At 36.7% G+C, this 13,456-nt stretch overlaps 1 protein-coding gene across 8 annotated transcripts in view; it reads left to right on the forward strand.

Moving 5' to 3' along the window:
- Positions 1 to 13,456, forward strand: part of mctp1a (multiple C2 domains, transmembrane 1a) — a 140,344-nt gene that overhangs the window by 72,957 nt on the left and 53,931 nt on the right. For 6 of the 8 annotated variants that reach the window (XM_020706012.3, XM_004072648.5, XM_078952867.1 and 3 more), the window contains exons 3-9: positions 2,890 to 3,032; positions 3,422 to 3,501; positions 4,789 to 4,900; positions 6,140 to 6,178; positions 9,896 to 10,060; positions 11,002 to 11,132; positions 11,764 to 11,950. In XM_020706012.3, the coding sequence (XP_020561671.1) occupies positions 2,890 to 3,032; positions 3,422 to 3,501; positions 4,789 to 4,900; positions 6,140 to 6,178; positions 9,896 to 10,060; positions 11,002 to 11,132; positions 11,764 to 11,950 (857 nt within the window). The remainder of the gene's footprint in view (positions 1 to 2,889; positions 3,033 to 3,421; positions 3,502 to 4,788; positions 4,901 to 6,139; positions 6,179 to 9,895; positions 10,061 to 11,001; positions 11,133 to 11,763; positions 11,951 to 13,456) is intronic. The other 2 variants (XM_078952866.1, XM_020706013.3) reach the window with 1 other exon arrangement.

Below are 13,456 nucleotides of genomic sequence, written 5' to 3' on the forward strand. Positions count from 1 at the left end.
TGTGAAAATCCATGAGTACATTAGCGGTGGATTGAACTTCTTTGTTTTAAAGTACACTTAAAGATTTTCCACTCCCACCCCACTGTTAATACTGCTCTGGAGACAAGATGTGTCTGATTGTGAAACCAAGGAATAAAAGGCCATTTTGCTACATCACTTACCTTCCAAGTATTGGCTTGAACTGTAATTAAAGCTTTGAGTTCTAGATGGAAGTCTGGTCATTTGAGCTTTTTTAACAGGGTTTATAATGGTATTAAATGGAAAGAAGAGCGATCTAGTGTTGGTCTAATAATTGACTTTTGTTTGCGTTTAGATCACAGTTAGAGCTTTTAAGCGGACTGCTGCTGCATTTTCAGGTGTTTGGAATGGCTGTGAGGCTTACTCAGAGCACAGCTTTTACGGCCAGGCCAGTCTGTGTGTCTGTGAGATAAATGTGTGAGTGCTGATGGTCTCAGTAGTTTCTCAAGAAGCTGAAGTGCCAACGGCAAACAAAACACCATTTTCGAAGTTATGCTCAAGTCTAGAATTATTTGTACTGCTGGCAGGGTTGTCATAAAATTACTTTCACCTAACCAGCAAGGTTTTGAGAAATAACTCGGGTGTCTCCTAAAACATAAGTAAATGTACATTAGATATATAATTGATTTTTACAATTACACAGCATTGTTCATATGGTGAATTTTTGCCTATTTCTGGTAAGAAATCTCTTGAACTTCTTCTCTATTTGATTTGTTTGGTAAAAGATCAGTTTGGTTGTGGTTTTAATGTGAGCACTAAGGCTCAGGTTTTAGGGAATCGCTCATGATTGAATGGTTTTGCTGATCTGCAGCAGTAAAGGGGGGTCTAAGGACCATGGTTGTTTTGTGACAGTTACATAAAATTCTGTGTCATCGGGACAACTGTAAAATGAGACATTATTAATGTGTATGATCTCACCTAGAGGGAGCATGTACAGCAGAGGTCCAAACATTGAGCCCTGAGGCACTCCGTATGACAGAGAGGCTGTTAAATGTATCATCAGCAATACAGAAACAACATAATCCCTGCCTTCAAGAGGAATTTTTTTCCCCCACTAAGGTTCTGAATTTTTGTATCCAGAGTCAAATGTTGGGTAAAAGCCACTTCCTTTACAATTTTTTAGTTAAATATCCCTAAATACAGTGGATCAGTATCATTTACTACTCAAGCCCAGTCTTATGCTGCACCTCAGTTTCACAGCTTTCTTTCTATCGTCCCTGAGTATCACCATTCATTAGATCAACAGATCGGACTCCCATTTGTTTTTTTTGGACTTCATGTCACTCGTGATTCTTTTCCTTAGAACCTATTGATTTTACACTACCTGTTTTATTGATCTTCTAAACCAGCTATTTTTAATTGCTGCATACATCAGCTGGTTCTTTATAGACTCGAGCCTGCATCTGACATGAGTCATGCAGAGTGATGGTGAATGTCCAAGGGGACATTTTTTCTCCCTCCATCACTCTCCTTTGTTCATTTTCCGCCAGCCTCCTCCTTTACTCACAAGTCTTTTCAATTTTATACTTTCCAGCCTGCATGTGTTTATGGGCCCATAAAGCTGTAGGATGCAAAGACTCTGAGTCAGTGATGTGTGTCTGGGGAATATTGACCCACTGAGACATGATGCAGAGAAAGTTAAAAAAGATTAATGATTATTTCAACAATTACCATTCCTTTTTACCTCAAAAATGAGTGGGGACCCCTTCTCTTCAGTCTGTATTTTCTAAATTGAAGCACCAAAAGCAGGATTCGTAATCGGTAAAGGGCGAATAAAAATGAAAGAATGCAAAATGTCATAGAAATAGCTACTAAAACACATAGAGAAAGTGTTAGAACCTGAAGGGTTCTTCAACATTGCAATGCTTCAATACAAACATAGAAACCAACCCAAAACAATGTGTTAAGGTGAATGTTTTTCTTATCAAACCTTTGCTAAACTTCTCTATACCTCTGTATTTTCTCAAATCATGTTAAAAAACAAAAAATAAAAACTTATCAGATCTCATATAAAATATAATTTCTTGTAGAATATTTCTAAAGTACTGCTTTTAAAAGCTTTCATACAAGCGCTGATGTCTGAAAAAGATTGAATTAAAAATGGCTCAGAGAATTATTTTTAAACTTTATGTAAATATATTCCTTCTATTAAGACTGAATGTATCTGTGTTTCAATGGAACTATACTGAATACATTCATACATGTATATACATTTTCTTAAACTTTCAAGGATGCATGGCTTGATATGAGTTAAATACAGTAACTGTCAAAGTCGATCCAGCCTTTGAATGTCCTAAAGCAAGACCCTTCAGAGAAAGATCACAGCATTTATCAGTGTATCTGACTCTAACAAAAGGGGTCAGAGAAAAATCTGGTACCAAAGTGGTGTTTTTATTGATGCAGACGTGTAAATCTGCATCAGTCTTTGTGTTCTTATTAATATTATGACCTCTGTTCTGCTTGAACTTAAACAACTGATTCCTCTGTTTCCCAGGCCAGTTGCTTATTTCAAGGTTTATGGACCCGGGGTTGAGCACTAAAACAGTATGATTCAAAATTGATAGGCAAATGTTACGGGTGTCCTTTTATGTAAATTTGGAGGGGTTTGTGTTATATTTCAATTTTTATCTCCTGTTGTTCCTTTTTCATTGCAAAGATTGACAATATTTGCTTAGAATCTTTGATTAAAAATTAAAATAAAGAGCTTTTATTATTACTGACATTGTCAAGATTTAACCTCACATACATAGTGAGCACTCTGACACAATTTCAGGTAACACTTTTGAGGTGTCTGGCACTTGTGGTCATTTTAATCTGTTTTTTTTTTTTTTTTAACAGTTCGTCCTTTTGTTTGCAACACTTTCTCCACAGGGACCAGTGACCCATATGTAAAGTTTAAAATTGCAGGAAAGGAAGTGTTTCGAAGCAAGACCATCCATAAAAATCTCAACCCAGTTTGGGATGAGAGAATATGCCTTCTGGTGGAAACCCTGAGGGACCCGCTGTATGTCAAGGTACAGTAGTTTCAGAGCTTCTCCTGTCACTCTGCAAAAAGTGTCTTCAAGAGAGGTTTTTTTTTTATTTACTTTAAATTCTATTAAAATATAACCAGGAAAGATGAGGAATATTATATGATGTTATTATATTTTAGAAGCTTCCTATCGTTGTTGAAAAAAATCTTACAAATTGAAAAAAAAAGGATCTGTAAAAAAGCATTTAGTCTTTTTCCCTCTAAGTGTTATTTTCAAACAAAAGAATGCATTGATGTAAATGTTCTGGAAAAAGGTTTTCACATTTGATTGGATACCTGTCAGATGTTATTTAGATTGTGTTTTATTGGTTAAAAACAAAAGCATGGAGTTAGCGCCCCCTACTGATGGATCGATGTTCTGTCTTTCTGTAGGTCTTTGACTACGACTTTGGGTTCCAGGATGATTTTATGGGCTCAGCTTATCTGCATCTTGAGTCACTGGAACATCAAAGGTCTTTCTAATTTTATTTACTTATTTATGGTTATTTTTAATTATCTAACTCTTCAACACTTTTTGTTATTCTATTTCCTTCCTCTATAATAAACTGTCATCCTATCCTTCTTACAGCTGATTACACCTAATATATTGTATTATTTGCTGAATCCTCCTGGTAATTGATAAATAAAGGATGAGGTTAAGAACTTCGATTTTAGAGTGTTGCATGTTAATTTGAAAGAAGTCCCTTTGATTGGATGTAGTCCGAGGCTTCCCTCTAGTGGCAGACCTTGGAAGGTTTTTTATGAGCTTATATTCAATTCAAATTGAAAGATTCACAGTTTCTTATTGTCAGTGTATTTCTACAACGAAATTCTGTTGGCACTCAGTCAAAAAGAAGTAAACATCAAAGAATAAATAAAAAACAATACAAGAATATAGAAAATCCGTAAAAAACGTTAAGAAGTTTTAAATAAGAATGTCATGATAAATAAACAGCTTTATTGCACATATAGTAGTGTGTTGTACTGAGGGGTGTCTGTGATGAATAAGATTTACAATAATAATAAGTCAGTGGGGAGATGGAAAGCGGGGGGGGGGGGGGGGGGCTGATGGAGACTACAGCTCTGGGGTAGAAGCTGGAAGCTGTGTCTCAGTCTATTTGTCATTGTTTTTAAAACCTTTTTTTATATTTATGGTTACTTAGAATATAAGAAAGTAGTTTATGACCTCATAATCGAATTAGCTTTGTTTTTCTCCAAGTATACATTTCTAAAAGTTTTCATTTTTTCCGCTGTTACTGTTTTAAATCCATCTTGGCAAAGCGCATTTTCAGTTATCACAGCAGAAAAATCTTTTTTTTTTTTAATAAATCCAGGATTGCTACTTGAGACTTTAAATAGTTAACGTGATATTTAGCTGTGCATGTAAAACAATCAAGGCAGATTTTGTTTAGCCCTTTTACACAGAATAGATATTAAAAGTCTAATTTAAAAGCAGCTTCTTCTGTTGTTCATAAGCAGTTTGATTTGTGTTTTGTGTTAAAGAATTGATCAAATCCATAAATCCCTGCAGTAAAAGCACTGAAAAATTCATTTATATCATGCCATGGAATATCATAAAAATTATTGGTTATAATTAAAACTTACTTTGTTTTCAGTTTTCCAGAAAATGTAATTGTTCTTCTGAAGGTTTTACATTTAATTTAAGATGTTTTGTTTTTGTGAGGAAGTCATGTAATGTGTATTTACATAGATGAAAAAAGAGGTGACCACTTATGTTATGTATGATTGCATTTCTCTAGGACATTGGACGTGACACTTGACCTAAAGGACCCTCAGTACCCTGAACATAACTTAGGCAGCCTGGAACTAGCCGTCAATCTGTCGCCGAAGGAGGGAGACATAAGAGATGCAGTAAGAAATCTGTCAGCTGTCTTCTCATGAATGTTGTCATGCAAAAGAGATGGGCTCCTGAAGGTTTTCCTCATATAACATTGGCCTTTATTAAATTCCAAAAGCTGTTCAGTCATGATCCAAACAAGACAGCCTGTATTTATAGGTTTACATTCTTTATTTATTGCTAATAAATGTTATTATGAATTGAAAACTGACACAAACAAGAATCAGAGTGGCACAGTAACGCTGCTGAACTGAATTGATTCAGTCTCCATTTCTGGAAACTCTGTAGTTCAGCAAATGCATATGCACAAAACGAAACACAATTTTTATTTGGAAAAAAAGTTGCATGTTCAAAGAGAACCAGAGCCTTTTTCCTAATTATTTTGGCTTGTGCCTCTGTGGACACGCTTGATGTTTCAAAGTTGCATTTATTTCTGTTCAATTATTTGTTTGGCTAATTGGACTACTATACTCCACTCAGAACAAGGCTGAGTCATGAGGGAAATATTTTATTCCTTTTGATCTGATGTCTTAATTGTGCTGCCTAGTTCAGAGAGTCCAAAACTGACGGAACAAATAAACTCTATTTAGGTTAAGCACTATTTTGCATTGTTTTAACTATGACTGTAATAAGTAAAAGGTTTCAGTGGTGCACGCCCTTTGTTGCCATCTACTGGTATGAAAAGGTAAAAAAAAAGAATTTTAAACTTTATACACGATTTAGATCATGTAATTAAGTCACAAATGTGCACGGCCAATGTCTTTAAAAATGAACATCCTCATAGTGAGCATCAAGAACCCAAATTTCAGTTTTAGGACATTTTATTTTTTAATGTGGTTGATTCAGCATACATTAACAGCAAAGTTAAGTACAGTAAGCTGCTTTCAGTGTGACATGTCATAGCAGTATTTCAACAAATTGGTTTTAAAAAGAGAAATTGTTAAAAAATAATAATAATAAAAAGAGGAAAAACTTGATTTATATAGGATGTATAGAAAAATGTTAGTGTGTTTTTATGCATGTGTGATATTATACTAACTCATATCAAGTAAAAGTGCAAATACATAAACGTTCTGCTTTCTTAACTTGCATGATGGGAGCTGCCTCACTCTCCTCATCTAAACCCCCTTTGAACCTAGCAAGGGTAATAATCTGACCTTGACACGCTCCATGCCCTTCTGACCTCTGGCCCCCCCCCACCTCAATGGAGAGACAACAGGGGGCGCTCTGTAACTGCTTTGTCTTATTTACAGACCATGCTTTTGAGAAGGAACTGGAAACGATCTAGTAAGGTAAACTAAATCAGCATGTAACTGCCCAAACGTGCGAGTGTTCTGTAACCGACCGCGCTGCACCTCACCTGTTTTTCCTCTATGGTGTCCTGGTACATGGATGAAGCCTCCCCGGCCTTGTCCCTTTCCTTCTCCTTTTTTGTCTTTCAAAGTGGTCTTGACCATTTTTTTAATCCTTTATTTTGTTCCATTTTCACAAGCCTTTTTTCCACATGCTGCAATATACCAGCTGCTGTTAAACAGAGCTTTGCGTATTTGTGCACAAGTGACAGGAGTTGGAACAGGCTATAATTCATACAAGTATGTATCAAAGGTGGAATGACTAAATCACAATTTTACCATCATTACTTTTGAGCCATAAAGTCATTTAAAAAAATTTGGTATTTGTGCTTTAGCATCCTGCTGCGTGTTGTGTCTGTCAGTTTTGGCTTACAGAGCCATTTATATGATGCCTGGGAAACCTCTTCACAATTCATACAATCTTTATTGAAGTATGCTCTAACCCTAACATCTCTGATGACTTCAACCTATTCCCTACACTCACAAACTTACGTTTTTTCTTAGAACAATGTTAGTTTAAAAAGCAAAAAAGACACATAAGTGTGCAGGAAAAATTTTTTTACACACTGTCTCAAATTTGACCCACATATTTGTAAAATGGTGTAACTGTAAAACAAAGAATTAACTAATTATCAACAAATTTTGAATGTTTTTTTTTCAAATACAATAGGTAGTCATTAAATATGAATAACAATAGATGAGTTGTTCTCTCCACAAAGTTTTGTAAATTAAAGTTGTTTTTGAGGTTTTATGGAAGAAGCCCTTCTGCTGCCTCTAGTGGAATGATAATGATCTACAGGATGGAAAACAGGGGCCAAGTTATATACAATAAGTTTTTAGGGAAGGCTTTGATCATGCTAATGAGATAAGGGTATCAGAAATATGTGTACCACATGTAACACGAATGGTTAAAGGGGTTTAAATTTTGTTTTGAAACGTTAGATTGTCCTTGTTGCACAATAGTCTTATTGCTAACATTTCAAACTTTCAGTCAGCTTTTTAAAAATCCTTAAAACAAGTAGATGATTGCCCAACTTCTCTTGTGCCCTTTGCAGAGTAATAGCTCCTCAGTGCTTTTCCTTATCAACAGGTGAATCTCTCATAACAAACGGGAGGCTTTTATTATCCAAAGGTTGAAACAGCAATTGGGTTCTCTAATATCCTTAATAAAAACAAATGTCTGTGGACTTTAGTTTCTCAAAGCTCATACTTTCCTTCATCCCAATCAAGCATTTGTCAAGGTAAACTGCTGTATCCCCGTTGATTCATGATGCTATTTATCTGTCACAACTTTCTATCAGCGATAAAATCTTCATAAAAAATCCAAAAGCTCCTCTCTAAGTTGATCCCAGGCCCGTATAATGTGTTGAGTTCTGCAGCTTTGTCAGCGATGAACTTAAGACAAAAGGTAATGGAGGCAATAATCTTTTTTCAACTCTTAGCATATTTGTTAGAAGCAGAAAAATGTCTTATTGCATGAATAAAAACAACCCAAAACAGACGATGCCACAAAATGCTAACCTGGAGACTTCTAGACCTATGCGTTTCGGTGTGACGAAAACAAACATTACATCACTATGGAAGACATCAATGGCCATGCTAATGTTATTTCACTTCATTTTCTTGAGATAACAGCTTGATAAATCCTTATTCTTGAGAAAACAAGCTATAATTTTCTCAGTTATCCCAAACAAATGAGTTTAAAAAAAAAAAGATTTCAGAATTCTCCTCTTTTGAACATTTCAGTTGGCACCGATATAAAAACCATACATTCAGCATGAGTGCATAAAATAAACCTCTCAACAGGGACAATAATGTAATTAGTGAGAAGCTACCACACAAGTACCTCCATTATGTCTTTTAGGCATCTTCCACCTTTGATCTGACCAGAATATTGCAGCTGGGTGTGACATTTACAGCATTTGGTTCATTGTAAAAAGTCCTGTACATGCAGAGACAAACCTGTGGAATGTCAAAAACTGTTACTTTTCAAGTCATGGTTACAGGCTTACATATTTCTATTCATTAGAAATGTTTGAGTTCTTGGGTACCTTGCCATTGTTTTAGTGTTTTATCTCAAGCATGTTGATCAGAATTTTGCTTTTCTAAGTAGCCAATGCATGAAGCATCCAGCTGTTGTTTGTCTGTTAGCCGAACTATGACAGATATTATGTCAGACAATTTTGGGCTCAAAATTGGTCAATTTTGCCTCTTTATCCTTATTTCTTTCCTTGGTGAGAACAAAACAGATTTGTAAAGTACTGATTTGCAACTATAAGTCTCACTACTTCAATTGACAATAAATACTTTGTTATCCATCTTTATTTGGGCTTAAAACATGTGATTAAGGGGAGTTAGATACAAACTAAGCTTTAGGGTGCTTTTTCATACCAGGTTTTAAAACCTTCAAACTGATCCACTTGTGGTTGAGGAATCAAACACAGAATGTTTAATACAGTTTACCAAGAAAAAAAACGCTCTTTCCTTTCAGTCTTTGTGCTCTACTAAACACATTGTGGCTATTTTTCATCTTTCACTTTCTACTTGGCAAAATAACCGCTTAAGCACTTAAAATGTCTTTATTTGTACTAACGGCCGTCAAAAGCTGAACCCTGCACAAAGCAGTATTGTGCTAAAGCGCATGCCACAGTCTTTTAGCCGCTGTGCATAATCTCTGCTCCGCTGTGCTCTCACAGGAGGAATATGAACTCCCTGTCCAAACAGTTTACTGCACAAAGATATAATGCTGCAATAAACTCAACAAAAACACCACAGTGTTGGGGTAGGACATGACTGCAACCTGTCATTGTTGCATGGACAAATGAATGGGAGAACTAAGAGTTGGACTGTGAAAGGTTGGATTTATTGCAGCGAGCTATTCGCATTGTTTAATGTCTGGAGAATGGAAATTAAGAGACTCCATTTCCAGATCAAAGGCGTGCACTCATGAGGCAGGGTTTGTTCAGAGTTTAATGAAATTCCCCCTCAAAACAAAGCCTATGCTAATAAACTCTGCTCAATGAGAAAGGAGGGGAGAAAAAGGGAGAGAAATCAAGGGATAGGGGGAGGATATGCATTTGTTTGCCAAATAAATACCCCGCTTTTTAGTTCTCTGCTATAGCAAAAAGATTAAAAGAGGGGTTAAACAGACATTTAAAGAAGATATGTTTAACCCCCTTTTCACATTCTGCCCCCTTCTAAATTCTAAATAGAGTATTTGTGAAACATTTTGGTCAAATACTGCACATATAAAGATCAACTGCCCCCTTTCTGAACCATTTGTACAATTCTGTGCAATGCAGCCGGTTTTCCGAGGCGATAGAGATAATCACAAAGAAACTGCATCTGTTAACTCCCTGATTCTGCTCGCCTGAACAGATAAGTTAGACTTTGTTGAGTTGTGTGTTTGTTTTTTTAATTGGACATTGCTCCAAACATATAAAGGTACACTTTCAAGGATTTGTAAACATCTTTTGCACTTGGAATGTCCAATTAGCTCATGTATGGAATTTGGCTGATTATATTGCATTGTGTCCTATTGTTGCTCAGCCTGCAGCTGTGTTGTCCTACGTGTCTTTGAAGTAGTTATGATCAGTCCTTGCATAAGCGTGGACACATATTTTACCAAGATTTTGTACATTTGCATGTTTTCTGCAGTGTCAGAGCATGCGTCTCTCAGACGTGCACAGAAAGTCCCAGCTGTGGAGAGGTATAGTCAGCATCAGTCTGATAGAAGGTCGCAGTCTGCAGCCAATGGATGCTAATGGTCTCAGTGACCCTTATGTCAAATTCAGGATGGGCCACCAAAAGTACAAGAGCAAGGTAAAAACTGTTTTGTCTAATATCCTTTAATATTACAATGTTCTGATGTATAAACAAAAAAAAAACAAAAAAAAAAAGAATTGTATACTAAGATGTATTTTTTTACCAGCTTGAAGTCCCACTCCGATCATCGTTTGATCTATTTTAAAAGCGTTCTCAGTGAGACTATAATTATGCCATTTTTAGGCTAAATAAAAAAATGTTTTTTGGTTTCTAGGCCATAGTTTCTGGAGAGCGGCAGTAGTTTGTTAGAAATTTGTTAGAAAGTTTTGGATACGACTGTTGGCACAGAGCTAGTCCACCCCCGCTTCCCATCACCCATGTGTTAACACCCTCTCTCGCTAGCTTACAGCCCCTCACAACACCAACCTAACATTACCAGTACCACAAAAATGGTGAGCAATATTAAAAGCGTCCAGCTGTACAGTTTTGAGCCAGATGTCAGCTCAGACGAGAAAAACAAAGACGTACGTAAATCTATTAGTTTGCAAGTGGATGCATCAGAATAGGGCGGAGCAGTTTCAAACAACATTTTTTTATCTGCTCCTGATGTGCAACGATTTGATTAAAAAATTATCACATGTGCAGTTTTAAGCTAATTTTTCTTTAGACATGTCCTCCATCATCTGAAAAATGCCACATCTGCAACCTGATTTTTATCGGAGTGGGTCTTTAATGATATTACTATGGACAACATTTAGTAAATCTGTTTTATTTGGGTTTCCTGGTACTCTATTACACATTAAGGGATTTAATAATTGATATACAAGTAAAAAAGACCTGTTTTGTCTTCTCATACTTGTGTTTCCTAAACTGAAATACCTAAGTTAAAGAGTCAAATATCATTTTTTAAAAGTTCTTTCCATAAAAAGTACACACATCTGACTCATAAATCAAGTCTGAATGGCAAACCATGGATTTTTCTTGTGTTGTTTCTTTAGACAATTCCCAAAACACTAAATCCTCAGTGGAGGGAACAGTTTGATTTCCACCTGTATGAGGAGCAGGGGGGCTTCGTGGACATTACAGTTTGGGACAAAGATGCTGGCAAAAAAGATGACTACATTGGAAGGTAATGTAATCAATTCAAATAAAAGTCCCCATGTTTATTATTATTATTATTATTATTATTATTATTATTATTATTATTATTATTATTATTATTATTATTATTATTATATTATAAACAGGATCATTCTAATCTTTTTAAGATTATTTCATTATATGTAAAATATAAACCCATTTTATATAACTATTATTTCAGATATTTGACTTTAGTACAGCCATTCCCATCTTAACCTGATACTTTGGGAGATATGCACAGTTTAAGACAGGATGCTCCCAAGTGCCTTCTAAAAAGTATACATTTCCTGCTTCATCTAAGTTATCTTTAGTTGTTTTTCTGTTTATTCATTATTTTTAGACTGTCGCTACTGCTGTGCTTCAGCACAGCGTGTGATTTATAACAAGGATTTGTTGAGGTCATTACACTGAAACAAACTAACTTTATTTCTAAGGGGAAATCATTTCTTTTGTTTCATGTCATAACTTTGCTATACATTCAGGGTAACGATTTCTTCTACACAAGTATTTTAATGTTTTAAATAATGGCTCACCTTAGGAATGATTTTGTTTCAGAAAAGTCAACTTGAACTTAAACAAGAGTTTGCGCATCATTCTTTTTTTTTATTATCTTGTTTCAGGTGCACTGTTGACTTGTCACTTCTTAGTAGAGAACACACTCACAAGCTGGAACTTCCACTGGAGGACGGCAAAGGTGTTCTGGTGCTGCTGGTCACACTGACTGCATCTGCTGCTGTTTCCATCTCAGACCTGTCCGTCAACATGCTGGACGATCCGCATGAGAGACACCACATCATGCAGAGATATGTGAGTCACTTTCACTGAATAGTTGGCCTTGTGTGGGCCTGGGTTTTTAAAGTTTTATCTTCTAATACACAAGAAGCACAATGTGTCCTTTAAAAAAATGTTTTATGAGGCTGCAGCGTTGAGACTCCTTTGTTTTTTTTAATCTGTTATCACTGTTACAAAGAAAGATTTTCATCAAATTTTTAAAGCTATTTTCATAACATTGCTGTTTATTTCACCAGCTTGAAGTCATGTACTCTGGGTATAAGAACAAATCAGAGGGAGTGTTATGGAGGTCAAAAAGTTAAAAAAAAAAAATTCTCTTTAAAGCTATATGGTTGGATTAACAGTTTTTTAGGATGCAGAGCAGCATTGCAGTTTCCTTTTTTCTGCAGGTAATGATGACATGGGGGAAAATGCTTGAGTAGCAATCGTGTTGTGATCCGATTCTCACTAAGCCTGAGTGTTTGAAACATTATTAGAAAGAAATAAATGTACAGCGAAGAAACCCTGAGGTCTCATTAACTTCAGAGGCCCCGCAGCACAGCCCAGTATTTCAACCTTTTGTCTTAACATTGTTAACCCTGAACCTTTTCTCCTACTCCACTCCACAAAGGTGGCGACAGCCCTCATCTGTGGACATCGGCAGAGTTTAGGGTGATACACCCGTGATATTCAGTGATCTACGGGGGTTAGGGGAACATTTGATCTGAGTTTAACGCTCGGTCATACCCTTGTGTGGATTCTCTGCATGATTAGACTGAATGGAGCATCCCCGCTTGTGCGTGTTCCCACTTTTCAATCTGTTCATAAAGTGCAGTGGCTGAACGTCAGTGCCACGACCCACATGACCGCGGCGGTTCACTATTGACTATGCCACAGGAGGTCAACCGCTTTGTCTCCTGCACTGCAGGTACCACTTCGGATCAGAGGGGGGAGCTCTAGGACTGAGGCACAAAACACGCTTTGCCTCTTTTAACAGTCACAAAATGAGGGCGGAGAAGAATGGGTGTACGAGTGTGCGTCTAAGTGAATGTGTGTAATAGAGGGCGAGAGGTAAAGGGTGAGGGTTACACCAGGAAGGGAAGGCGTGTAAAATGAAAAGAAAAAGCTATTTCACCTCACAACTCTCGCAGACCCCCGTTTTTCTGCTCGGCTGAAGGCAACCCATTTTACTTCCTTCAACTACCTCCTTTCCTGCCTCCTTCTCCCTCTTGTACTCCCCATTTCTGTCCCACTCTCCCAGTAACCTCAGTTCTTTGTCTGTTGGCCTTCATTTAAGATGAAGGGATGTGGAGATAGAGGGTGGAAGAAGGTGGAGGGGGTTTGCAGATGGAGGTTGAGTCAGTTTGAAGACTTGAATTGTCCCTCCCTATTAACATATTCCTTTTCCCCACACTGACAGTCTCGCAAGTGAGGAATCTAATAAAGATGTACCTTATCAAAGAGTCCTCTTAAGACCATGTACCACCTTTTAATACAGAGGTGCTGCTCAAAATTCCTGTGTGCGAGCAGGTGCTCTGTTCC

The sequence above is a fragment of the Oryzias latipes genome, chromosome 9 (assembly GCF_053564925.1).
Source record: "Oryzias latipes strain Hd-rR chromosome 9, Olatipes_Hd-rR_3.1".
Taxonomy (NCBI): Eukaryota; Metazoa; Chordata; class Actinopteri; order Beloniformes; family Adrianichthyidae; genus Oryzias; species Oryzias latipes.